General features: G+C 38.3%; 1 protein-coding gene across 1 annotated transcript in view; it reads right to left on the reverse strand.

Annotated features, from left to right (window-relative positions):
• Positions 1 to 2080: 2080 nt before the first annotated feature.
• Positions 2081 to 24279, reverse strand: part of LOC107291063 (CUB and sushi domain-containing protein 2-like) — a 239071-nt gene continuing 216872 nt past the window's right edge. Inside the window, exons 6-7 of the mRNA XM_015820017.1 lie at positions 11653 to 11765; positions 2081 to 2124 (exon numbers count right to left, since the gene is read on the reverse strand). Coding sequence (XP_015675503.1) covers positions 2081 to 2124; positions 11653 to 11765 — 157 coding nt within the window. The remainder of the gene's footprint in view (positions 2125 to 11652; positions 11766 to 24279) is intronic.

Raw genomic sequence — 24279 nt, forward strand, 5'->3', positions numbered from 1 at the left:
AAGAATACTAGGTTACCAAATTTAATATTTAATATTATTGACATTTGCTTATTACAATCATGCATACACTAGCATATCTAAGAATAATACATCAGTATAAGTAGTTCAGAAGATTTAGAGAACTCCACTTCACCTTGATTATGGTCTTTTTCTCTGATCATTATGGGACAGGGACAATTAACCAACCTGGCCACTTGCAGGGCCAATTCCAACTAGGTTTGCTGTCGACTTCCAGGATCCATGGATGAATTAAATAAACAGGGTCCATTGTTACTGTAATTTTGCTATGGAGCATCTGCAAGAAAACAGCCAAGCTCAGAGAGCACCAAGGACCTCACAGTTTTGCTATTCTCTACCTATCAGCACCTCTGGATTGCAGTGGTATTGGAGGTGAGGAAGACGTAGGATAGAGGTCCGTAGGATCTTCATGACTCCTTCACATTCAAGGAGGCTTTATTTTTCACTCAGTAAGGATAGAGGTAACAACCTTGGTCTCCTGACTCTCAAAAACAAGAGCCAGTATTTGAATCCAACATCTCTTTGCTAACTGCAAATGCAGCATTGCTGTCACTAAAATCACCTCAGAAGAGGAAAACAGATGGGAACTTAATAATTAGCAATTAGAAGCTTATTGCAAAGGAGGAACAAATTAATGTACCTTAACTTTTTAAATAATTCTTAAAAATGTAGATTTTTTTTCATTGCTAAGTTGTCAATGCCCATGGGAATGAAGTTTCATCTTTTCCTCCCTTGCTGCAGAATTAAGGAACCCCCCCCAGTTTTCTGAAGCTAATTTATGCATATGGGAATGAAATTAATTCATATCCCTTGAACTTCCATATTTTAGACATCTCCTCCCAATGCAAATGCTAGCTTCAGAGGACAAATAGAGAAGCAAAGAGGTATAATCTTTGTTGAAACTTGTTGCTGTCATCACAATTATCAGTCCTTTCCTAGGCTGATTTTTTTGTATTTTCTTTTAAAGCATCTTCAATGCAATCGCAACAACAACAACAATCCACCTTCTCTCAAGAAATCTCATATTAGGAAGACGTTCTAGAGTTTATCATTATGAAGCAAAAGAAGAGTAGTATCTCTCTCTGATAGCAGAGAGAATATACAGAATAAGGGTCACAAAGCAGCTTGAATTCAGGTCCAGGCAGGTTTTAAAGCCATATTTTGTTGATGCACAGAAGGTGTTTGGCCTGCAAAGTTGAAACAAACTACTAGGTAGATATCAGAATTCTTTGCCCACAATATATCAGACTGTAGATTCTCACTAACTCAAATCCCACCCCGCAAAAATGTTATGATTTTATTATGTTTGATTCCCTCCCACACCTTCAGGGTTTGAATGTTCCTGCTGGCAGTGCTCATAATGATACAATGGTACAATGAATGACATGATAGTACAAGAAAATAGTTGACACTCTCTGCCCCACATTCATTAAAGAGAAAGAATGGAGAAAACAGTTGCTCAATATGGTAGAGTATCAAATGAATGAAGAGGTATTAAAGAACTTGTCTGTTAAGTTGGACCTCCAGATAGCGTTGTGTGAATATCAAAGGTCCGAGGTCTTTAGAAACAAGAGTGCTTTTATTTAGTTATCCATTTACACCTCTTAAAAAAAATAAGCGATACAAATTTGTACTTGTCTTTAAATGCAACTAATTAAGGTTTCATTGTCTGATGCAATAATATATTTCAGATACCACGCATATCTTTGCCAATTATCTTCCCACCATACCTACCCTTGATAAAAGAATTTTTATTGATCTGGGTTTTTTTTTATGGCAACTAGTTCAGATTTGATTGAAAAAAATCAGCTAAAAGATAAATAAGTTCTTTATTGTTTGGAGATGAAGCATTTTCATGTAAAAGAAAACAAATCTCATTGTAAACAGATTGCCTTTGATCCATTATTATTACCGACATTGTTGCTTTTTAAAAATGTCTGGCAGAAATACAGCAAAACACTTTGAAAAGCCAAAGGGACAAGTTACTAACAAACAGAATATTTCTTCCCAGAAACAAGACCGTTTCTTTAACGAAGTATAGCAAAACTTTTTATTCACCATTTTAAAAAAAAACAAAAAACAATTGCAGAACTTTGAGAATTAATCCTACCAAGACAGAATGCAGAATCAGGTATTCATATAGAAATAAAATTAATGCCACAAAAGGAAGCAGAATCAGGCTAAATGTAGCACCACTAAAATAGGCACTTTCACATTGTCTGTGAAACATGTGGGAGAATATAGAAAACATGGAAACATTTCAAAATATTTTACTTTCCAAAGGAAAAGTTACTTTAAAAAAAAAACCAAAACAAAAATCCACCCAGAATCGTTCCCTTTCCTATATTTCAAGATGCCCCTTCTGAATTCACAGCACTCTTAAATAAATTCATACACACATAGCATGAAAAATCCCACCAAATCACTTTGACATTATCTGCCCAGAATGCATGAGATGGTACGGAACTGTTCTTTCTATGAAACAAAAAACGATGAAAAAAGAGAGGGAAATGCAAAAAAAATAAAATAAAATAAAAAATCAACTGATTCATCCACTATCCAAGATTTGAACAAATTCTATCTAGTGAAAGCAGACAGCATAACCAAGGTAATTCAATAGCTTCAAGAAAAAATGCCATTCTTTTTCAGAAAAGGATCCCACTGAATACAGAACGGTATTAAGCAGCACATGTCATCCTTGGAAATTCTTGCAGGTAATCACAGCAGGCTAATCAGTTACCTCCTACCTAAAAAAAACCCGTTGCTTCCAGTAGAGATATTTGCAATCTTTAGGCTAATGCTCAGGTAGCTTTATTACAACACAGAGTCAATTTCAGACAATCACTGTGGGAAGAACTGCAATGCATTAACCTGCATGAATACTGAATTTCCAGGATCATGTGAGATTGAAGCTTAAGAGGTAATGCTTGATTTATAACCATTAGTTTAGTCATCATTTGAAGTTACAGTGGCACTGACAAAAGTGACTTATGACTGGTCCTTGCATTTATAACCACTGCAGCATCCCAAGAGTCACATGGTCAAAATTCAGGCACTTGGCAACTGGCATGGATGTGACAGTTGAGTGTCCCTGGGACACGTGATTAGCATTTGTGTCTTTCCCAGTTGGCTTTCAACAAGGAAAGTCAATGGGAGAAGCCAAATTTGCTAAGAACTGTACAGTCCACTTAAACAACGGCATCCAAAAATGATGTAAAATCAGGCATGAATCATTTAACAACTGCCTTACTCAGTGACGGAAGTTCTGGTCCCAATTGTCATCATATGTCAAGGTCTACCTGTATTGCAAACGGAGACCAGATACTTTAATTTTCTTGTGAAGGAAAAAGGAAGAGAATTACACATCAACCGGGTCCCACTATGTTGAATGTATCTTGAACTTTCGCCCTGTCTGAAATGAAACGTGGTGCAATATCATAGGGATGATAATATATTTAACAGGGCTAATGGTATGGAGTTTTAAATACTTGTCTTGAGTAGCTGCCCATCCAGAATGCCCTATTTCTGAGCAATTTCTGCAGTTTTAAAAATGACTTGCTGGGGATAACTGGGGATATGCCATTTTCTTTTCCAGAAGTGACATAGGAGACACCTGTATAATTTTCTTCTGCAATCAAATGACATATTTTATCTGTCAGCGCTTGTGTGCATGCAGGCATATATATATATAGGGAAACTCGGATGGTGGCCTACAGTGCTCCAGTCTGGATCATAAGAGGAGGTGGGAAGAGGCTTACCAGCATTTTGAGCTGTGACCCAATAAAAATATATATATTGGTGATTTTTTTCAAAATTCTTCCACTCCCCAGCATTCAGTTTGAGCCAAACCAGGGATGAGCAACTATGGCCCCTTTATGAGTTGTGGCTCAGGAATTCTGAGAGCTGAAGACTACAGGTGGTAAAAGACCACAGCTGACCACCCCTCGTCCAGACCATTTTAAATTTTAATCTTTCATTTCAGTCTGTTCCTGGTTCAGAGAATGATTATGTCGATGGACAGATAAACAAATGCTCAGAGTCCTGACCCGTTTTATGTAATTTCTTTTCAACAATCTGTCGGTCGGCTTGGAATAAAAAATAATAATTTGCTAGGTGGCACAAGGCAAAGTGTGCCATTTCCTAAAACACAAAAAGCAAAGCCTGGTTGGTTACATATTTAATCTTCACTTCTCAGCTTTTGTTAATCTGATTTTTCAACCACTATGAAAACAGCAATAAGCTTGCTAAGCATGTGTTTTGTTTTCTTCACTGTCATAAGCCAGTATGCAAGAATGCTATAACTTAAACCAATCTGTTCTAGGAATTGTCCACAGGGATTCAGAAGCAAATCACGTTCGGGATATGGCTAAGATGTCATCTCAGACAAATTTATCCTAATCTAAATATGTTGGCAAAGCGTTTCAACTGGTTTTAAAATATTCTCAGCCAGAAAGCACTTTCTGAAACAATTGATTATAATTCTTCAGTCCTTGAGTTTTTTCCCCCAAATAATCTTTTAAAGTTGCATTTGAAAAGCAGTATCTAGGAAAACAAATCATAGTCTTGAGGGCCGCGCCCTCAAGACTTGGCTGTTTCAGCAGGCAGGACTGGCCTAGGGGGTATTTTAATTGGTTTTAACAAAATTTTAATAGAGCGGCCAATTCAAATATTTATTTTTAATTATTTTAGATTTGTATTGGGTATTTATGTGGGATTGTTTTAAACTGGCTGTAAGCCGCCCTGAGTCCTCCGGGAGAAGGGCGGGGTATAAATTTAACTATAAAATAAAATAAATAAATAAATAACTGAACATCAGTTTTTTTTCATCCAGTTAGAAACGCATGAAAGTTTCTGTCAACCAAATATTGTATCTTTTGCTAAACATGTGTTATTAATTTTCAGAAATTCAATAAAAGACACAGTTATAACCTTTCTGTTTGGATTCAATGCAAACAATAATCGTGTAATCATTACTCATCTTATATATAGGTCAAATCACAAGTACGACTTCCATCAGCATGTGAGGCTTCAAGACTTAATTTGCTTGTTTTATTTTCAACACCTATCTGGAAATATTGATAAAAATAATAACAAAATATGACCAGGAAAACAGATTGCCAGCTGCATCAGAGAAAACATTTAAATATTTCCTTTCTACACTAGAAATGGTGAGAATCAGATGTCTGCAATTTCTGTAAGGGGAGAAAGAGTTGATTTCAAGTCTCTAATATCCTTCATACGTAACTGCTTCTCAAGGATCCATTCTAGAAAACAGAGTTTCCCACACTTCCATTGGTTTGTTTGCTCAGTTTACTAGTGACATAGTGAAACAATGATTCCATGCTTTCTTGCAGGTTCTGCCCAAAGAGACTGATGCATATTAAATATCTTTTGTGTGTAACTAAAACAAATTCCCTTATCAAGGCCAACCTTTGCTGCGGCAGTCGGAAAGGTGACAGTTGCAGAAGAGGCACTGCTGATTCAACATCTGGATTCAACAGTTCAGCCACACCAAGATGCAATAGAAACATGACAAGGGTGAACACAATGGGGGCAGAGGAACATGTCATTAGAGAGGGAATAGAGATTTATTTGGTCTGAATCCATATGCAAACATGCTGATGTTTTTGATGCTATGTAAGAACTTATTTTATTGGATAGTCATTTGCAAAAAGTATGCATGCTAGAAAAAGCACACACCCCTCCCCTTCCCCTCCTCTCCATCTGAATTATAGCACAGAAATAGCCACAATATTTTGTGTCCCTCCCCAAACAAACTGATACAGAAATAGAGGGCAAGGAATAAATCTACCGGTATTATCAGAGAAAAATAATCTGACTAAAACTGAGGTCAATAGATTTGCTCATTTCCGCATGCTACACATGTCAAAACTTCATTGCAAAATTCAAGGCTTAAATTCACTACAATACAATATTTATTTATTTATGTTTATATATCAAACTTCTCAACCACCCATCCCGCTCACAGAAGGCTCTAAATTCAACAGAAGCTATGGTGAAGAGGCTGCTTATGAGTAAAAATTGTTTCCCCCAAATCAAAACCATTAATGGGTCCACAATTGGTTATCACAACCTTGTGAAAGGAAGAACCCCAGAAATGTTATCTGCCAATGTTAAAGCATGTTGAAGGAGAGGGATTTACCTTTATATCTATGTTTCTCTAGGAAGGAAGTATTTGGTATTTGGGTAACTTAGTACAACAATGCTAAGCACCATACACACAAACACACCAAAGCTGACTGGGAAGATTATTAACAACTACAACTATGATATTGTTTTTCCTCAAATTTTAAATTACTATACCTGATACTATGAACATTCTTATAGAAAGAGAAGAATTATGGCACCAAAACTGCTTTATTGAAAATGTCCATGAATGTATTCAGATTGTAATATGAGTCACTTTCCTGAGACATGGGAATTCAAAACCCATAAAATCAAGTGTAACCCACATGCTAAGAGGAACCTGCCCTTTTCTGAAATGTTGCTAGACAGGAGTTGAAGGAAGTGAGATGCCAGCTTAATCTCTCATATCAAGACCTAAACGTAGTTAAACACATCTGAAACTCTCATTTCCATTTCTCAAACTTGCAAGGTTTCTGACATAAACTTCTGTTTGGAATAGATTACACAGCAGTTTGTAATAGATTGGGTCGTCCATGGTAGGTTTTTGAATTAAGAAAGATAAAACCAGTCAAGATTTATTTATCCGTTCGTTCGTTCGTTCGTTCGTTCATTCATTCGTTCGTTCGTTCATTCATTCAACTTCTATTGCTGCCTTTCTCAGTCAATGGGTGGCTTACAATTCAAAATATAACAATCTGAGCTGTGAAATATCTTAGCGTCTTGAGAAGGTTTTTAAAACTCTCTTCACAGTAAGAACAGCTCTCAAGTTCTTTAAATGTTATCGACAGTGAAAATATTAAGAGCTGAAAAGTCCTCACTCTTCCTCAACTGTTCCATTATCAGATCATCTACAGCTAATTTGTACAATAACAGGTGAAAAACTAGAGCTGAGCAATAGAGCAGAAGTGATCACTTGGAAAAACAGTAAATACACATTTTTTTCGTCTACTGTCTCTTCATCTCTGATGGAGAACAAGATGGAATAAAGACCCAGAATGTCCACGTTCAATGAACTTTTTGAATAGGAGTGAGTTCTTCCTCCCATTCTTAAAAGGGCTCACTTTTTTCTACATCTAATGAAAAAACACAGTAGTAGCTGGTGTTTGTGGGAAATATGCCCCAAAAGTTATTTAAGAAATAAGGCTACTCCGAGATGTGCAGAAGAAACAAGTGTCTTGAAGATCCTTTCTATGTAAAAAATCAGACTAAAACATTGTAGAGGTGAGAAGGACAGTATAACTCTACATTAGAACCTGAGCTACAGACCATCCTGTTCCTTCCTAAATGCCACCCATTGCCTTGACAATTCATGCAAACAGAGGCCTTGTCTTTGACTCTTTGTATCCTCAAAAAGAGTACAATGTCCTGCTCGATTTTTGTACCATTGTGACTTGCCCAGTTCTGTGGTGAGAGTCCTCCTCTGAGGACAGTCCCAGTTTGGTCCCTAAGAAAATATAGATCTCAGACACAAAATAACATATGGTTACACAAACACACACACACACACACACACACACACACACACACACACCATTTCTGGAATGTCCAAAAGCTATTGCTTCTTTATTAAGAAAATGTGCAGTAGATAGACCCAATGACATTTAATATATCAGGAAAGAAAAAGAAGCCTGACCGTGTTTTAGATTATTGTTTTCTTTCGTTGTTTGTTTTTGAACACTTGACCCAAGCTTTCTGACATTTGTGTTTGTCAAAACATGTATTTGTTTCTGTCTGAATTACTTAGTAGAGTGCATACAGACATACAGATGAGAAATCAACATCCCTGCAGTCCTGCAGAGGACTCCTAACAATATATACAGCATATGGTCCACTCCACTGTGCACGTGGCACGGGCACACACATACACACACTCCCACACAGGCATCCCTTACAGAGTTAGTATGTGTTTGCGAACGGAGCACTAAACGGAGCAGGTGAGGCAATAATGCAGGGTAGGAAGGGAGAACAAGCATTACCATTTTGAAAAAAGAGTGGCATCATTCTGGTGATAGCTGGAAAGTCATATGGGATGTTCAAGGTGCTCAGTCTCACACAACATGCAATGGTGGTTGAAACTTACACACAGATGTCTTCTGGTTCATGTCTTTACTTGGCATCAGTTTCACTCCCCGGGACTTAATCTCCATTTGCTTTTTGACTGAAAAGGGAATGCAAGAGAAGAAGATTCAACAAAAGCAGAAGCTACAAGAAAAGAAGGCATTTCGCCTGACCAGTTAATTCTAAGATTATTTGGAAAGCCAATTTATGTTTCCAGAAGAAACAAAGCACTGGGGGACTTCTCTTGTTCTTCTTTGCAATATATATATATATATATTTATTTGTTCGATTTCTATGGCCACCCATCTCGGTCAATGACTTGCCAGTTAACAAAAAAGTTCACTGATTGACCAGTTTGCCATCTCTCCAAGCAACACCAACAAATCACTTTCCTATAAATCAACCATGAAAGTTCCCCATTAAACACAACAAGGTGTAGGGTGAAATGTTATCACTGATGCACCATTTCAGAACATATAACATATTTAAATATTAAAAAAGCAAGCACCACATTGAATATTAAATATTAAAAATATTATTTTATTATTTTACTCTCTCTCTCACACACACATGCATCAACATACATATATTTCCAATAGTTTTCTTTTACCTTTGACACCATGGTGCCCCTCATTTGCCTAAACACATGCAATCCTCCATACATTAAGATGTGCAAAATCTTGAGATCTCTCTAGATCTGATCAATGAAACGTAAGAAGCTACCGACACTAATATTAGCTATGATGAGACCGTGACATTCACATTTGATTTGCAGTGGGTTGCTTGAGTGAGCTCCATCAAATATTATGGAATTTAGCAAATCTTGGGAATAAGAGCTAATTGGGGGAAAGTAATTAAAATGGATCACAAAATAGAAGCTAAGGATTGAAATGGCTACCAACTCTGGCTTTCTGAAAAAGTTTGGAAAGGTGACTTGAGTGGAAAGTGGAAGGATCAAGAATAATCAGTCCTCAAATACCTATAACTTCAACCTCTATTGTTTGCTTTTGAAATGTCAAATATTTGTCTTTCGTAAGGATAGAAAAGTAAGAAGTAATGCCTTTAAAATAATCAGAAGTCTTTTAAAAAAATAACAATAAGACATTTGTTCTTAATCCTTTATATATCCTCTGGCACTTCCACTTCTTGGAAACTTATATTTTATAGCAAACACTTAAATATTATGTCGGTGGGGGGAAAAATGCTGTTTACCAAAATCACTGGGTTACAACTTTCTGACATTTGCCTTAATCAGAGAGGAAATTACAGCAAAAATCTTTACTTCACATTATTTTTTTTAAACTTTTTTTTTTGAAGGCATGATTCAAGCAGGTGTATTTTTAATAGCACAGCAGTAATCATGACTGATTTCTCTCTCCTTTTTTTTTTTAACTCAACAACATCCTGTCTACAAGGCGATGCTCAGCTGAAAGTTTATGACTCAATAGCTCAACATATTAAATGTGAAAGATGATTCATAAAGTTCCTAATCCGATCGGCTTGACTATTAGAGGAGGGAGATGAGAACATGGACTGAATTAATACATATCTGTATTCAACAGGACAAAGTAACACCGGGGGTCTGTAAAATGTCATTTTGGGCAATAACCACACTCATCCTTGTAAGACGCACCACAGGAGCTGCCTTCCGTAAAATGACATAAAAAGGGGAGTATGAATAAAACCTAAATTTGATTTAGTTATATATTGTTAATATGTTTCTCCGAGCTTTGGAGTGTGTGTGTGGGGGGGTGTATGTGCAAAAGAAGCTATGTGTACACCAAGAGACTTTTAGGGGAGTGTGTGCCCAGTGTCCCAGCTTGTGCAAATAGTGGGATCCTTTTCAAGTATGATTCAGATTTTGAAGTCAGATGAAGCCAGGATTGTGAGCAGGATCTTGTTGCTTTCGTCAGAAAGATAGAAGCATCATTATGGCATTATGCTGTAAGCTCTGCCCATTGTCAGCATGCGTGCAGAATTGGAACACACATACAAAGTGGTGAAGCTTGTGTTGTGAGGCTGCAGTGCTGCTCTCATCAGTCTGATCTCAGTCATTACCCCCGCCCGTAGATGAGGCTGGAGCCATGTTTTTCCTTCAAACCAATTTAGGAAATCAGCTATACATACATACATACATACATACATACATACATACATACATACATACATACATACATACATACAGGGGGGGAGCAGGAATTATTTCAGAATTTTAGACTTCCTAACACACTGCTGCTTATTGAATCATGGGCTTTTAATGGCCAAAAAAAAAGTATTGGAGGAAAAAAAAGGATCGACGGAGGAAATAATGAGAACGGGGAGTTTCAAATCTTACAGTCTAAGGATAGGAAGGGACCTTTGAGATCATCTATCACAGCATGGACAACAAAAGCCTTTCTTTAATCAATGAAGTAGACATTGATTTATTTTTGGAATTCTTTGTCTTTCACATATGGAGTATGCTTCATCCCTTTTGTTGTTTGTATGTACACTGAAAGCTTATGCACCGGAGACAAATTCCTTGTGTGTCCAATCACACTTGGCCAATAAAGAATTCCATTCCATCTTGTTCCCCAGACCACCTTGAACATCATATTTTCCATGTTGGGCTCTAATCTGCATTGGATGACCTAAATGCTAGTTTGTTAGCAGCTGAAAGTAATGGTATTGTACAATAATTCAAAGCCCCTATTAACTCTCTTTTCTTTGGTACTGGTGTTTGATACCTGTTGATTCCTGTGTCTTTCATTTTCTCCCAGAATGCCATTATTATTTATTCTCTGACACAGAACTGGAAGCAAGTAAACTTGATGCAATTATATACTGGCTGTATCAAAATGACTTACACGTGCATAAATGTCAAACTGAATTACTCTCTTTTCAAGAATGCAGTAGCAAAACACAGTGTAGGAGGAAGTGGTACGATATTAGAAATAGGCTGGGGAGGGGGGGAAGTGTATCTGATGAGTATTTTTAAGGAAACCAACAAAATTTGCAGTATCCAACTAATGGATTGGGATGACTGTTATTTTTTAACCGCACATTTCTCTTGAGTTTTGAAATGCAGTTTTTGTTCCAAAAATTACGTACATAATGTGAGTATTAGGAAGGATGTGTACAAATGATTATTATTTATATCCCATCTCTCAGTTGTACGAGGGGAAAAGTGCATGCCGTTTTCCTATATTATTAAGTCACCAACCGCATCCACTGAGTGAGAATAAAGCTGCTGGAATAGCAATTTCTCCTGCTGACATTTGTACAGTTTGTCCCAATATTTTAGCCAATGCACATGAGAAACACAGAGAGGGAAAATAATTAGGATAGAAAATTGCCATGTGCATCCGCAATCCATTTTAGGAATTACTGTAGTTGAAACACATTTTGAAAGGGGCAGCTTTAGAGGCTAGTCAGGATCCTGCAGCTTACCCTGGTATTGTGCATTGAAACCCTTCTGTCTGTGGTTCCCATCTGACAGAAAGTGGAGACGAAGCCAATTTTTGCTGCTGATTACAGGAGCAGGAAGATTTGTTCCTGTAAACCTGCAAAAAGAAAAAAAAAGAGAAGCTAACAGAAACAGTCAAAGACATTTTTTTTTTAAAAAAAGAGTTCTCCTCTATGAAGATGCGTAAGGAACTCCTACTGCAACCACATGTTTCAAATGCCCTTGAGATGCAAATCAAACTGGTTTATGCAGCCTGTTATTTACCCACATAGAAATACTTGCAATACAGGTATACACTTGTAATATAAAAGAAGCAAAAAATTAAACCCAATGGCGATTTTTGTTGTTGTTGTTAGTTGCGAAATCATGTCCGACCCATCGCCACCCCATGGACAACATTCCTCCAGGCCTTCTTGCCCTCTACCATCTTCTGGAGTCCATTTAAGATCACACCTATTGCTTCAGTGACTCCATCCAGCCACCTCATTCTCTGTCGTCCCCTTCTTCTCTTGCCCTCCATCTTTCCCAGAATTAGGCTCTTCTCCAGTGAGTCCTTCCTTCTCATTAGGTGGCCAAAGTACTTGAGTTTCAACTTCAGGATCTGGCCTTCTAAAGAGCAGTCGGGGTTGATCTCCTTTAGGACTGACCGGTTTGATCGCCTTGCAGTCCAGGGGACTCGCAGGAGTCTTCTCCAGCACCATAGTTCAAAGGCCTCCATTCTTTGGCGCTCAGCCTTTCTTATGGTCCAACTTTCACATACATACATTGCAACTGGGAAAACCATGGCCTTGACTATACGTACTTTTGTTGGCAGGGTGATGTCTCTGCTTTTTATCTAATTTTTGTGGCTAGGTTAGTGCTCCATCCAGGTAAAATGGCCTCCCCACTTCAAAAGCACAGAAATTAAACTGCTTATTAATGTTTAATAATAATAATACAGTTGGAAGGGACCTTGGAGGTCATCGAGTCCAACCCCCTGCCCAGGCAGGAAACCCTACACCATTTCGGACAAATGGCCATCCAGTCTCTTCTTAAAAACTTCCAGTGTTGGAGCATTCACCGCTTCTGGAGGCAGGTTGTTCCACTGGTTAATTGTTCTAACTGTTGCCAGCGACAATGAGAATGCTGCCCCTGCTATCTTGTCCTATCACTAGAGGACTTTCTGGGAAGACATGATGGTTAGCAACAACAAAGGGAGAGAAAAAAAGTGTGTGTAATGCTTCCCAAAATGTCCACAGTGATCTTCCTTCTTTTCATCTAGAATGGATGGTACATCCCGCTCAGATGAATTTCAACATCAGGGGTGTTTGTGTGCCTGTTTGTGTGTGTGGGGTGTGTGTGTGTGTAGGGTGTGCCCTTGAATCAGCCTTGACTGCTGGTGATTGCCTGCAGAAATGCCCAGAGTTCTTATGTTGAAAATTTCATTAGTGGTTTGCCATTGTCTGCTTCCTAGGGCTGAGGATCACTCAGCTGGTTTTGTGTCTAAGGCAGGATAGAATTCAGAATCTCTTCGTATCTAGCCTGCTGTTTTCATCACTGGTTCTCTATTAAATTAACATTAGAAACATTAGCTAGCTTAGCATTAGTAGTGTTAGACACTTTAACTTTAAAAGAGATGCCAGAAAAAATGTTAATGGTGTTTCCATAATTTATACTTCATATTTTAATTTTGAATAGCAGTCATCCATCCTTTCTACAAGGTTTATCTAAGAAAAGAGTTTGTCACTCTTTCTAGGAATTGAGAACAGCCAATTACTCAGAAAACTGGAGGGCAAACAATTCTGTAAATCTGCTCTTATTTTATCACCACCTTAGTAAATATTTAACAGAATTTAATCTAATTAATCTCCACCACCCACTATTTTCCTGCAAGTGATACTGAATACATAGTAATGAGAAAAAAATGAGAAAAAAAAACAATTACACAAATAAAGAACTACACAACAATCTACAATTTTGTCTGTGGAGATTCTCGGTCATCCAGGTCATGGCTGTCCCAAAGATGCTTTTTCAATAGGCAACTGGACTTCGTTTTTTCTTGAAATTGTTCGGAACTGAAGAAGCTTCTTGGATGAGAAGTAAAACATTTTCAAGAAAATCAAAGTCCAGTTGTCTTTTGAAAAAGCATCTTTGGGACAATCTACAATTTTAAAATACTTAAAAGTTCTACAGTAAAAGTCTAGGGGGAAAAAGGGATTATCCTCACAGTGTTGTCAGCCTTCAAATAAAAAAAATGGCTTCTGGTACTAAAGAATCCTTATTACTTTTTCAAGAAGTATGTCCAATTCCGATCTACATCTAAACCAATATAAACCAATATATATATATATATATATATATATTCAGGTCATGAATGCCAGAATGAACAGCTCAAGAACAGCTCAAGATGGTTATTCTGAGAGCAGAGAACACATCTTTCTTGAACAAGTGTGCAAATAAAAAACAACAACAATCTCATAAAATATCATCAGAGAGGCCATAAAAACTCAGCTAAACATTTGTCATGGATCAATTTGGGAGCTCTGAAATGGCAATGGGAATTTCTAAGCACTGTACGGCATTCACTCCCTATTTATGAATCCAATTTAAAAAAGGAGCTCTTCTATTAACACGTGTGATACTATTCTTTTTCAAAAATTAAATTTCAGGGAATAATTGGAGAGGAAAGGAAAATGTCTTGGACAAATCATTATGGATCCTATCAGAAACAAATGTTTACCTAATATTCACAGACACCGCTGAAAATGGGAATATATGAGAGCAAAATTAATGGCCTTAACTAGAGCAGTTGAAACAACATTAACATGATAAGAGCTATTATAGAATCCAATTACTTTTAACCAAAGTCCATTTCAGACATTTTATTAGAGACAGCGTCACATTAGTTATCAGCTATTTGCCTTCTGAGAACAGTTCTATTTTGTAAGAGTAGAATTAAAAAGGAGGAGTTTGCAAAGATGATAATGATGGAAAGAAATGTCCTATATATTCTCCTTTTGAATAGAATGTCATAATTCTATTGCTATTATTACTATTGTAACCATCACGTTGGTCTTTGTTAGATTTATATCCTGTGAATTCTTCAGGACCACAAGGTAATTAAATAGAGCTCTACCATCCTTTATTCCACAATACTCCTGTGAGGAAAGCTGGAGATTCTCCGTCATCCAGGTCATGGTTGTCCCAAAGATGCTTTTTCATGAGGCAATTGGACTTTCTCCTGATGACACAGATAAATCTCCAGGTGGCCTCAACGACTCTCTAAAAGAGTGCAAATGACCAGCTGTCTGCAAGGAGTATACATCCTTCCATTCTCCACCATCCAGTCAGAGCTGAAGAAGCTTCTGGGATGAGAAGCGACACATCTTCAAAAAAGCATCTTTGGTTACTTTTATAGAGAACCCTTTCTATTAATCTTAGAAAATATGCTAACTCAGCCTACCTTCTAAGGTTTACTGGGAGACAGAGCGGATCTAATACAAGTAATCCTCAACATGAGCCCAAAAATTCTGTTGCTAAGTGAGACATTTGTTAAGTGACTTTTGCTCCATTTTACAACCTTCCTTGTCTCAGTTATTAAGTGAATCACTGCAATTGTTCAGTTAGTATTAATACCACTTTACAAGGCCTTGGTAAGGCCACACTTGGAATACTGCATCCACTTTTGGTCACCGCGATGTAAAAAAGATGTTGAGACTCTAGAAAGAGTACAGAAGAGAGCAACAAAGATGATCAGGGGACTGGAGGCTAAAGCATATAAGGAAAGGCTGCTGGAATTGGGTATGTCTAGTTTAATGAAGAGAAGGAAGAGGGGAGACATGATAGCAGTGTTCCAATATCTCAGGGGTTGCCCCAAAGAAGAGGGAGTCAAGCTATTCTCCAAAGCGCCTGAAGGCAGGACAAGAAGCAACGGATGGAAACGAATCAAGGAGAGAAGCAACCTAGAACTAAGGAGAAACTTCCTGACAGTTGGAACAATTAACCAGTAGAACAACCTGCCTCCAGAAGCACTGAATGCTCCAACACTGGAAGTTTTTAAGAAGAGACTGGACACTCATTTGTCCGAAATGGTACAGGGTTTCCTGCCTGAGTAGGGGGTTGGACTAGATGACCTCCAAGGTACCTTCCAACTTTATTATTATTATTATTATTATTATTATTATTATTATTATTATTATTATTATTATTATTATTATTATTATTATTATTATTATTATTATTATACATTTTTGACAGTAAAAGAGATGGGTACAGGCATACTGAAACACAACTTTTTCATGAGGTCTTACTGGTGAGAAAAGCCACATAAGAACTGAACCACATGTATGAACGCACATCATTCTGAGATTCTAAGATCATATTGATTTTGGTTCTTATCATTTTTTAATGAATGTGGTTAATGGGTGATAATTAGTTGCATGTCACCCATTTTGACAAACTAATGATGTGAGAAGCAGGAAAAATGTAAAAATAAAGACACAAAATCACCTTAAAGAGGTTGAAGAAATTTGACCAGTGGGAAATCTGGTGCAAATTGAACTGATCTATACTTTCCTGATCCACGTGTAAATGTGCACAGAATTAGATTTTGCACTTCTCTAATTTTTTCACGCAGTTCACAGTCCTTGGCTTACAAAAAAAAGGAAATAGAGAAATCTGATTTAGATAGATAACCTTTATTGTTATTTTTTACTCTGCACACAATGGCACACATTAAAAATGAAATTTAGTTGCTTGCTCTCAAAGTGTACACATACATAACACACATTTAAACATACTATATACAACATATGTATAGACCTACACCCTTACATATAAGTAACTTATAAATATTAATCACTGTCCATCTTGAATACATAATGGGAGGAGGAAGCTTTAGGGTTCAATTTAAAAGTAAGCGTGTTGTAGAAAATGCATTTCTGAACATATATATACACACAAGGAGAAACACTTTAATGAGTTTTTGTGTAAAGTGTATTTCTGTGTGATGAACTAAAATATAAAAATATAAAAGACAGATATATAACTAAGTATACACATGTATACCCAGACACACAGACACACAAATATGAACACTACCAATCATGTACCATTTCCTTTCTTTACAGTTCACATTCACAATAAACTTATTAGCTCCTGAATTAGCTGAGTGAAAATCCTATTTCAACATCCTGTTTCCCTACTTACTTCTGCTTGGTGGCCAATACTGTGGGTACCTCTGAGTATTTTGTTCCTTGCTTGTCTCATTATCTTGATTCCACCCAGCTGTATGTATCCTTCAAACACCTGCTCACTTCAATCTCAAATCAATGGACAGGCTTTGGACAATGTCTCTTTCTCAGCTGAATCCATTTCACATGATTATTATAAGGAGGAAGGAGGAGAGCTAACTTTAGTGTGGAATATTGGACAAGCTCCTTAAACCAAGTTGACATTCAGCTTCGCCTTCCGTTCCAAATGCTCAGTGGGTGACTTTAGGCCAGTCATTCTCCCTCAGCACAACCACCTTGATGAGGTTCTTGTTACTGACACCTTGAGCTCCAAGGTAAAGGACAAGCTACAAGCACAATCAAGCTTCCTACAAAAAGCACAAGGAACCCATGCATCTTTACAATGCCTTGGTAAGGCCACACTTGGAATACTGCATCCAGTTTTGGTCACCACGATGTAAAAAAGATGTATAGACTCTAGAAAGAGTACAGAGAAGAGCAACCAAGATGATCAGGGGACTGGAGGCTAAAGCATATAAGGAACGGCTGCTGGAATTGGGTATGTCTAGTTTAATGAAGAGAAGGACGAGGGGGGACAGGATAGGAGCGTTCCAATATCTCAGGGGCTGCCCCAAAGAAGAGGGAGTCAAGCTATTTTCCAAGGCGCCTGAAGGCAGGACAAGAAGCAACGGATGGAAACTAAGCAAGGAGAGAAGCAACTTAGAACTAAGGAGAAACTTCCTGACAGTTAGAACAATTAACCAGTGGAACAACCTGCCTCCAGAAGCGGTGAATGCTCCAACACTGGAAGTTTTTAAGAAGAGACTGGACAGCCATTTGTCTGAAATGGTACAGGGTTTCCTGCCTGAGTAGGGGGTTGGACTAGATGACCTCCAAGGTCCCTTCCAACTTTATTATTATTATTATTGTTATTGTTATTATTACTATTATTATTATCTGAATAAAGAAATAAATACATGGGGGAAAAGGACTAAAAGTGAGAGGCGACCGAAAGGAGTGAGAATCACTCCTGACTGATCCATCACGCCCAAAATAAATAAATAAATAAATAAATAAATAAATAAATAAAAGATACCTGAGGCTTAATATTATACCAGCTTCATGTCGCTTCTGAGAAAAGAATTATCTTGATGAAAGAAGCCTGCAAGTGTTATTCCACAGAGACGCTGCAAAGCTCATTAAATATGAAAATTGCATCATAAATAGACAGGGCAGAACAGTCGTCTTCCTGTGCTTTCAGGAATGTTTAACAAGTGCTTCTCCGTTCTTTCGTTAACCATACTCCCTTCTTCTCTCCATTTAAACTTTTCTTCTGAACTTCCAATCTAATTATCTCAAGGGACGGAAGAGCTGGCCCTTAATTTGAAAACATGTTATTTTAGGCAGTCCTCTTTAATAAAACATAGGGAAGAATCTTCTCTTTGCCCATCCCCGTCTTATTTTACCAGCAGGATGAAAGAATTCCCGCTAGGGCTGGACCTCGGCAATGGAAACAAGTAATTAGGTCAAGTTGTTCTTCCAGATTAAAAGCCACAGGAGAAAGAAGTGGGCATACTTCTCCAAATAAACCCCTCTTGTTTCTAAACAGAGGCTGATATAACTAAAGCTCCAGTGATACATGACAGGGATTCTCAAATGTCAAACACAGGCTATGTTCACCTATAACGTGCTTAACCAAGACCAAGACAAACTAATAACTGGATTCACACAATACACTAAGAACTTGGTTGTTGTTGTTGTTGTTAGTTGTGAAGTTGTGTCCGATCCATCACGACCCCATGGACAATGTTCTTCCAGGCCTTCCTGTCCTCTACCATCTTCTGGAGTCCATTTAAGTCATGCCTACTGCTTCAGTGACTCCATCCAGCCACCTCATTCTCTATCGTCCCCTTCTTCTCTTGCCCTCAATCTTTCCCAGCATCAAGCCCTTCTCCAGAGAGTCCTCTCATTAGGTGGCCAAAGTATTTGAGTTTCAACTTCTGGATCTGGCCTTCTAAAGTGCAGTCAGGGTTGATCTCATCTAGGACTGATTGTTTTGATCGCCTTGCAGTCCCCTGGAGGATTTGTGTGTGCCTTTAATTGTCCAGTCTATGGACTGATGTAACTATATATTCCATATAGTAGATGGATGCTTAATTTTAATAAAAAAAACCAAACCACATAGAATAGACTTTAGTAGAAGTGCACATGGACATTCAGGTTTATTTTTATGAAGAAAAGCTCACAAACTGAACATCCAAGGGAAGCAATTTCTCAGCAGCTCCAATTCAAATGGTTATTGTTGGCTTATTCTGTGATAATTTATGAGAGCTGAGCAAAAGAACTGAAACTTTTAAGGTAACCACCGGGTGTTCATAGAGAGGCCAATCTCAGCAGGAACAATCCTCCAGATCTCGCTGGAGATAACCTCCAATCAAATCATTATATTGAGCACAATTTTGGGTTACATTCCCGTGAAATACGCAAGAGCTTATGCCAACTAATAAGAATCACCTGGGGCTGTCATCTTTAATCATCATCATCCATTCTCATATTACATTTCCAGGCTAAAAAAATTCTTATGGAAACAAAGGACCACAGTGAGATGCTTAATTCACTCTTAAAACAAAACAATAGGAAATAGAAAACCCACAAGTTATTTGAGTTCATCTCTGAGTGCAACACTAATTCTCAACTGCCAAAAAATCAAAATGAAGAGACCTCTCTTGCCCAAATGTAGAGAATAACATGGAAAGAACATGGACAAGAAACAATGGTTGAAAACTGGTCAAGGAGAGAAGCAACCTGGAATGGAGGAGAAACTTCCTGAAAGTGAGGACAATTAACCAGTGGAAGAGCTTGCCTTCTAAGGTTGCAGGTGCTCCAACACTGGAGGTTTTTAAGAAGAGACTAGCCCAGGGGTAGGCAACCTTGGCTCTTTTATGACTCGTGGACTTCAACTCCCAGAATTCCTGAGCCAGCATGAGGGAAACTTTGGCCCCTTCATGACTCGTGGACTTCAACTCCCAGAATTCCTGAGCCAGCATGGCTCAGCTTGGAAACCTCTGTCTTTCCCCTCAGCATGGCTGGCTCAGGAATTCTGGGAGTTGAAGTCCACGAGTCATAAAAGAGCCACGGTTGCCTATCCCTGGACTAGCCAGTCACTTGTCTGAGATGGTATAGGTTCTCCTGCTTGATCAGGAGGCTGGACTAGAAGACCTCCAAGGTCCCTTCCAGCTCTATTCTATTCTAAGAAATGTTAGCATTTGCATTTCAGCAATGCAACCTTTTCCTGCATTTTTGCATTTTCAAAGCTAGAATATGAAACCTAAGGCAATCAGTGCATTTAATTCTTTAAATGCTGATTCTTGCTAAAACAGGCCACAATTAATGTCCTGACACTACTATTGCTGCGTGCCATCAATAATAATTGTGAATCAAGTGGCATACAAATTTATATCATCATCAATATGATGTCAGGGGCTGCCCCAAAGAAGAGGGAGTCAAGCTATTCTCCAAGGCGCCTGAAGGCAGGACGAGAAGCAACGGATGGAAACTAACCAAGGAGAGAAGCAACCTAGAACTAAGGAGAAACTTCCTGACAGTTAGAACAATTAACCAGTGGAACAACCTGCCTCCAGAAGTGGTGAATGCTCCAACACTGGAAGTTTTTAAGAAGAGACTGGACAGCCATTTGTCTGAAATGGGGTAGGGTTCCTGCCTGAGCAGGGGGTTGGACTCGATGACCTCCAAGGTCCCTTCCAACTTTATTATTATTATTATTATTATTATTATTATTATTATTATTATTATTATTATTATTATTATTATTATTATTATTATTATTATTATTATTATCATCATCATCATCATCATCATCATGCCCAACGACCAGATGGAGAACAAGTGGTCCCCATGCCTTTGCAACATAGTAGATCCTGAGATGCAGTGGAACAGTGGGAGGGGACAGGGGGAAATCTCTGGGCAAACTGAAAATGAAACTAATGATTACATATTCCACGATCTTTGGGTGAGACATTTAATCATATATAAGTAGTCCTCAACTTAGCTCCAGTCTTTTCTGCATTTTGCTTTCCCAGTGGTAGTGATGGCAGTCTGTGGCTCTCTAACCATAGCTCAAACAGAGTGTTCAACAAATCATACACTGACAATGCTAAATGGTATGGGAGGAGAGGGAGATAGCTGGAGCCTGGGAATTTTTTGTATTTAGATATGTTGATTTTCTTGTAACTGAAACTAAATATGGCACCAGAGAAGCGATGAAAGAACCAGCAAGGAAGGCTAATTGCTATGAAAAAAATGAGCAAGAATCATTTGAAAAATAATCTGGAAGAATAACATTTCCTCTGCTCTTTATTACAGAAGCCTGCCTTTTTTTTTTTAATTGTCCCTGTGACCCTGGGAAAAGATGGAGCTGCTTTAATAAATTGATGTAATATGAACGCAACTCTTTAAAACAGCCATATCTTTTTCAGGGTCACAAGAAAGGCTGAAAAAAGGTGGATTGTTTTAATGAGGAATGGGATATGCTGTGCTTGTGTGAACGCAGAAGCTCTTCTTTCAATCTTTCTTGAAGCATGCACGCTCCTAAAATTTGCCAACTGAAAAAAAGAACAGCTAGACATTTTTCTTACCCTCTTCCTAACTTATTGAAATTCCAATTAATAGTCATTTTTTTCTCTCTACTTTGTATCGAAACATGTAGGAAGAGCAGAGCTGCCAATTTTCTTCTAAATCTTTAGCCTCCAAATATTTTCAGTCATTTGTATGCCACCTAATGCTCAGGCATTTTGTACGATTGCATAATAATAATTTCAGCAGCAATAAAAGTAGCTTTCTGTTCTATTATTACTAAAAAAACACACTGTGTCCTTTTCTTTCCAGTATATTTGCACATAGCTTTATAGTTATTGCAGCCTACTTCATCATTTTTCATTTTGATCTCTCCAGAGATCTGCCTCAAAATGCAGCTGCCTGCTTTGGAATTTCTATCCAAACCGGCTCATAATGTCACTCTTGGGGAAATAAACAACAAGCCAAATTAAACAGCTTCTTCCCAAATTCAAGCAGTAACAATCATTATCAGATGCGTCTCCATCACTTTGTATGTTAGCCCAAATCCCTTAGATCAGGGGCACCAGGGACCGGTTACATGGAGAGAGATTGTTCCGTGGACTGAAGGGGGCGTCATTTTGTGTGCTGCCTGCATCCCGTGAATGGGGCTTTGCCTGTTTGTGCGGCCCGGTTGCTGGCATGCCATGGACCAATATCAGTCCACGGACCGGGGGTTGGGGACCCCTGCCTTAGATAAGTCAGAGTGGAAAACAGGTTTGGGCACCTTGGCTACCCTTGGTTGGCATTTGGCAGAAAAGGAACGGTGTGCCAGGAAGTCAAAAGAAAAGCTGGGATGGGAGCAAAACTTAAAAAATCAATCCCAGCACTTATGCTTTTAAAAGTGGATGTAATAATATTAGTGTGTACTGGAAAAATATGTTTTGAAAATTAACCTTGTCGTGATTTATTCTGCAAATAAACTACAGCAGACCAAGGTAGGGAACCAGTGGATAGGCTTATTTGCTAGAGACTCCCTGAGAAAATATCTGGATTGGATGTTCTAAAGCAGTGGTGGCGAACCTATGGCACGGGTGCCAGAGGCGGCACTCAGAGGCCTCTCTGTGGGCACGCGTGCCGTCGCCCCAGTCCTAGGCCTTCAGCTGGGTTTTATAAAACCTTTTCGCTTTAGGCCTCCGCCATGTGCAAAAAAAGAAAAGGTTCAATCAATCAGTCAATTTCAACTTCTCGCGGGGAAAAAAAAGATCTCGCAAAGTTGGAATTGATTGCTTGAACTTTTTAGTCTCACCCAGTCTGCCGTTACCACCGTAGCCACGGCCACCCAATGGGCCACACCCACCCGGCACCCGACGATGCATGAGTGGGTTTTGGGTTGCAGTTTGGGCACTCGGTCTCTAAAAGGTTTGCCATCACTGTTCTAAAGCATGGAATATCCTTGATTCTTTAAATCACTCTTAATGTATTTCTTGGTTGAGTGTTACTATGTCTCAGGAACCATCTCAGAAGTTGCCAGATCCGATCAGAATCTTGTATAAGCCAATTTTGGAAACACTTAGCTAAGGATAATGAGAAATATTTAATTATAATTAGCCGCTGTTCAAAGCCTATCTTCAATGGGAATATTCATTAGACATTTCCATATGTATCTGAACTATTCCCCCCTCCTCACTTTTGTGCACATTTTCCATAGGCAAACATTCTCTCTCTCTCTCCCTCTCACATGTCTCTACAGGCGCATGAGCATACCAAGCTTAAGTTTAATGGGGCATCATTTCTTTGGATTGCTGAAAGGCTTCGGAAGCTGAAAAGAGAATCAAGAGGTTAATAGCTAAGATGCTTGAGGTTCTGCTCGTGGGGCACCCTTGGAAGAGCAAAGCTTTAGATATTTAAATTTAAAAGAAACAGCCCAAGTGAGGCTGTGCTTTTTGCTCCTGAGTGGAGAGAACACCATTGGCAAGCTTGTTCTTTTGTGTAAAGCAAATGCCCTTGCAAAAATAAATTCAGACTCACTTGTTGTATGAAAGAGTGGAAACATGGTCGTTTGAATTGCCTTACCCTTGGAAAAATGTTGACTGTGTTGGGTCTGTGAGAAGTGAAGTGCTGGCATGGTGGGCAGCACACAAGTTTGATAACTAAAGATGGATGCGAGCTGAATAAATAAATAATGTACTAAGACAATGAAGTGCTATGTTAGGACAAAATAAAGGTTCAAGATCAGTACGTTTTGGAGGTACATGTAGTTCTTCATTCAGTGTCTCTCTTCAACCAATGAAATTTCTGTTCTCAATAGGGTGTCTTGGACTTTCTGTGTTGGGCAAAGAAAGCCTCTACAAAAGAGTGAATTTAAAGTTTACATTTTCTCATTCTTTGTTTATCAAGGTTGCATAACAAAGCTAACCCAAAACACTAAGAAAGGCAAGTGTAGATAAGAAATCACTGAGCTTCAACCCTAAATATGTGTGCATACAAAAAAAGATCTAGAATGGTTTGCCAATGGCTTGTTCTCCAGCAGTATCTGAGTACTGTCAAACACTATTCCAGTTACCAAGATTCAATGCCAAACACAACCTTAGCCTGAAATCTCCATACTGAAACTAAACTGAAATGAAAATTGTGTGGTTAATTTGTATATATTATCTTTGTCAGTACTTGATTTGTCTCATGCTTTTATCACTTCTTCTGTTTCCTTGTCCTTTTTTTAAAACTATCCAACCTGATGAATTGGGTATGTCTAGTTTATCGAAGAGAAGGACGATGGGGGACATGATAGCAGTGTTCCAATATCTCAGGGGCTGCCCCAAAGAAGAG

This window comes from Protobothrops mucrosquamatus, unplaced genomic scaffold, assembly GCF_001527695.2.
Source record: "Protobothrops mucrosquamatus isolate PMUCROS unplaced genomic scaffold, P.Mucros_1.0 scaffold1043, whole genome shotgun sequence".
Classification (NCBI taxonomy): Eukaryota; Metazoa; Chordata; class Lepidosauria; order Squamata; family Viperidae; genus Protobothrops; species Protobothrops mucrosquamatus.